Source organism: Cynoglossus semilaevis, chromosome Z (assembly GCF_000523025.1).
Source record: "Cynoglossus semilaevis isolate Cse_v1.0 chromosome Z, Cse_v1.0, whole genome shotgun sequence".
NCBI lineage: Eukaryota > Metazoa > Chordata > Actinopteri > Pleuronectiformes > Cynoglossidae > Cynoglossus > Cynoglossus semilaevis.
Window position 1 is genome coordinate 15,320,503 of NC_024328.1, and position 3,692 is coordinate 15,324,194.

General features: G+C 43.8%; 1 protein-coding gene across 1 annotated transcript in view; it reads left to right on the top strand.

The window, feature by feature from the left end:
• The window catches only part of arvcfb (ARVCF delta catenin family member b), a 20,574-nt gene that overhangs the window by 10,097 nt on the left and 6,785 nt on the right, over positions 1-3,692 (top strand). Inside the window, 3 exon segments of the mRNA XM_025053385.1 lie at positions 1-151; positions 400-902; positions 1,893-2,076. The exon segment at positions 1-151 is cut by the window's left edge and continues 54 nt beyond it. Coding sequence (XP_024909153.1) covers positions 1-151; positions 400-902; positions 1,893-2,076 — 838 coding nt within the window.

Consider the following 3,692-nt stretch of genomic DNA (forward strand, 5'->3'; position numbering starts at 1 on the left):
GCCTGGAGGACGATCGCCGCAGCCTGGGCCCTGAGGAGGAGGAGCCCTACGAGCTGGAGCCGGACTACTCCACTGCCAATCAGCTAACCTTGCAGAGGGCCAACCACAGTCGAATGCTCCGGGAACCTCTCCGGGACGGACCCAGAGGCAGGTCAGGATTGCAAAAAAAGACCTCAAACACCTTCTCTGGTGGTAATCTGTCCAGCATTGGCAGTGTTGGCACGAAATTGGCGATACGATATGATACGGCATCGGGAAAGGGAATATTTTTACCTTTCCCGACTCCCCCTTCACCCCCCTCTCTTGTCTTAGTCTTTCTTACCGAATAATTCTCCTCTGTCATCTGTCCTTGTCTTCCCCCGTTGTCTCCTCACCCCTCTTTTCTCTCTTGCCTCTCAGAGTGTACGGTGACGATCCCGTCGAGCGGGACATGATTGATGAACGCCATCCTTACATCGGCATGTATTCCGCTCCACTGGCCCAGCCGGAGATGGACAGCATGGCCAGTCTGGACCGCATGGGTGGGCGCCGCTCTCCCTCCATCGACAGCATCCGAAAGGACCCACGCTGGAGGGACCCGGACCTCTCCGAGGTCATCGCCATGCTGGGTCACCCCCTGGACCCGGTCAAGTCTAACGCAGCCGCCTATCTGCAGCACCTGTGTTACGAGAACGACAAGATCAAGAAGGACGTGCGTCAGCTGAAGGGGATCCCGGTCTTGGTGGGGCTTCTGGACCACCCCAAATCGGAAGTGCACCGGAAAGCCTGCGGGGCTTTACGCAACCTGTCCTACGGAAAAGATATCGAAAACAAAGTGGCCATCAAAAACTGTGACGGCATCCCCGCGCTGGTCCGCCTGCTGAGGAGGACCAGCGACATGGAGGTCAGAGAGCTCATCACTGGTAAGAACAGTTAGGATTTTCTACACGTGTCACGTGACCAGCCGACATACTGACAATCAATCAAAGGCTTTGGTGTGAAAACCTCGGAATTTAAGCCTGTTTTTTTTTTTAAGATAAGTCTAAGTTCAGTTCTGTAGTGTAGCGGTTAGCGTGCTTGCCTCGGAAGCACACAGTAGGGAGTCTTGGGTTTGATTCCCACAGGAACCACACGCTCTGCGCTTGCTAGCATATTAGCTGCTAACGCAACACTTTTCCAAATATGGGATCATATAGTACACATTTTTATATATATATATTTTTTGATTTATATAAACTTTTAAAGGCTAAAATTCGCAAAAACGTCATTTTGGAGAAAACTTCGCGGAATCGCAGAATTCACAACCTGTTGATGTCATCATTAGAATAGTGGCGGCCATTATCTCCTACCTCCCTCTCTCTCCCCCGTCTCCCCCTGTCTCTCCTTCTAACCTAATTACATTAAGTGGATCCTGGGTAAGCCTCTCCTTGGTAGGCAATGAACCTCTGACACACGCATGGACACACACACATGCACCGAAAAACACCATAAATCCAGTGTGTGATCTAACTGTGTCTTTGTCCCACTTGTCTCTGGTTCGTATTTGTCCATATTTGGAAGTCGTTTCCTTTTGTTTTCACCTGATGGATGATGTCAGGGGTTGAAGAAGAGGCTGGAGGAGAGCGAGAGAGGAAGGGAGGAGGGGGAGGAGGAGACCGGTAACCAAGTTAATAGCCCTGTGTAAAGGGTGACATGCCTGATGGCGGGGTCTGGAAAATTAAATAAGCCTGAGCTGCTGTTCCAGTCACATCCCCCTTTCTCCCCGTCCCAGTCCTCATCATTAGGAAAGAAAAAACAAAATAAATGTCAGGGTTCAGACCAGAGTTCAGAATTTAAATTTAGCCCAGATTTAACTTCTGTGTTTTTATAGGTCTAGAAAAATGAAAAAAAAAAATCTTTCTTGATCTCCTCAGGAACCCTGTGGAACCTGTCCTCCTACGAACCTCTGAAGATGGTGATCATCAACCACGGCCTTCAGACCATGACCAGTAAAGTCATCATCCCTCACTCCGGGTGGGAGCACGAGCCCAACGAGGACTCCAAGCCTCGGGATGCGGAGTGGACCACAGTCTTCAAGAACACGTCCGGCTGTCTGAGGTGGGTGTTGGTTTTTTTTCTTTCGTAGATTTCAGAGAGTCTCCCAGCAGGGCTACTAACTTTCATGTGAAGATGAGAGTCTGAGGCTGCTGCTGAAAATCCAGCTTTTTCTCTCTGAACTCTTCAAAAAACCACCACTGGGTGATTGTAGAAAAAAAAAAAAGAAAACTTTTCTGTCAGATTTTTTTCCAGACTGCAGTTCCTGTTTGGTTGTTTTTACATTTAGCTCCAACCGTCTGAACTGGAGAAACTCGTTAATCTCTACAGTAAATTAAGGCTTTTCACGACATTCGTGTCAACGTTAACATTTTTTAGGGAAATACTGTCGAAGGAAGAAGTCTTCCGTTTAATTTTCGTTAGTCGTTGGTTTTATTTATGGCTAATAAATATTCGTACTGATATTGACTGTTATCCTAGCTGTTTTTTTTTTTTAAATTGCTGACGTCTTTCTGCTGAGACTTTTTCCTCCCACTGTCTCTAAGCTGCTGCTCGGAGACCGACTCTGGTTTCCTGTAAAAATATCTCATACACATTCGGCTCTGCTTTATCCTTTTTATATAATTCTTTTATATATGTATATATATTCATATATGTGTATATGTGTATATATGTATATAAATGTGTATATATGTGTAAATATGTATATATATGTATATATGTACAGTATATGCTCTGTATATACATATATATACATATATATGTATGTGCTCTGCTTTACCCTACTTATATAATTTTGACCATATATATATATTTATATATGTATATATATTTATATGTACAGTATATGTGTATATATGTATATGCGTGTATGTATATATGTATATATATATGCATATATATATTCATATATTTATATACGTATATATTTATATATGTGTATATATGTATATGTATGTATCTATATATGTATATATATACATATGTGTATATATGTATATATGTGTATGTGTATATATGTATATATATGTATAATTAATGACAAAACAGGTCCATTGAGTCAAAGTTTGTTTCTTGTTTTTTTTAATTTTTTTAATCACGATTCTAATGATGTCACCGACGCGGAGCGTCTGTCGGCGAAGATGCTGTGCTGTCACAGCTGTTGCCTCACACAGTGGCTCTTTGCTCACATCACAGAATGGCCTCAACCCCTTGCTGCAGACACTGCTGATAAAAGAACATCACCGTGGCAACGGTAACCACCGTTACGGCCCACCGTTGCCTCGACGCAGGGTTTGTGTGCTGGGCAGAAATCACTGACGCCCAGGAGAATTACTTTGTTTGTCCCGACACAGTACTGAGTACTTCACTGGATGGTATTGACAGTACTAGGTGTGTGGTATGTGTGGTATTTGTGTTTGTGTAGTATGTGTGAATGGCACTTTTCTAGGGCAGCGGTTCTCAACCACTGGGCCGTGGCACATTTGTGTGCCGTAAGAGATCCTCATGTGTACCGTGGTTACCGTGGTAGTTAGCATGACAACTTTGAATAATTTACTACAAATACGTTGTCTTTGTTTTTCTATGTAACCGTAACAGGCAGAATCATTAAGAAATCCTCCACTAGGTGGCACCAGATAAACAATTAAAAAAAGGAGAGCTGCTAAATGTGATCTTTA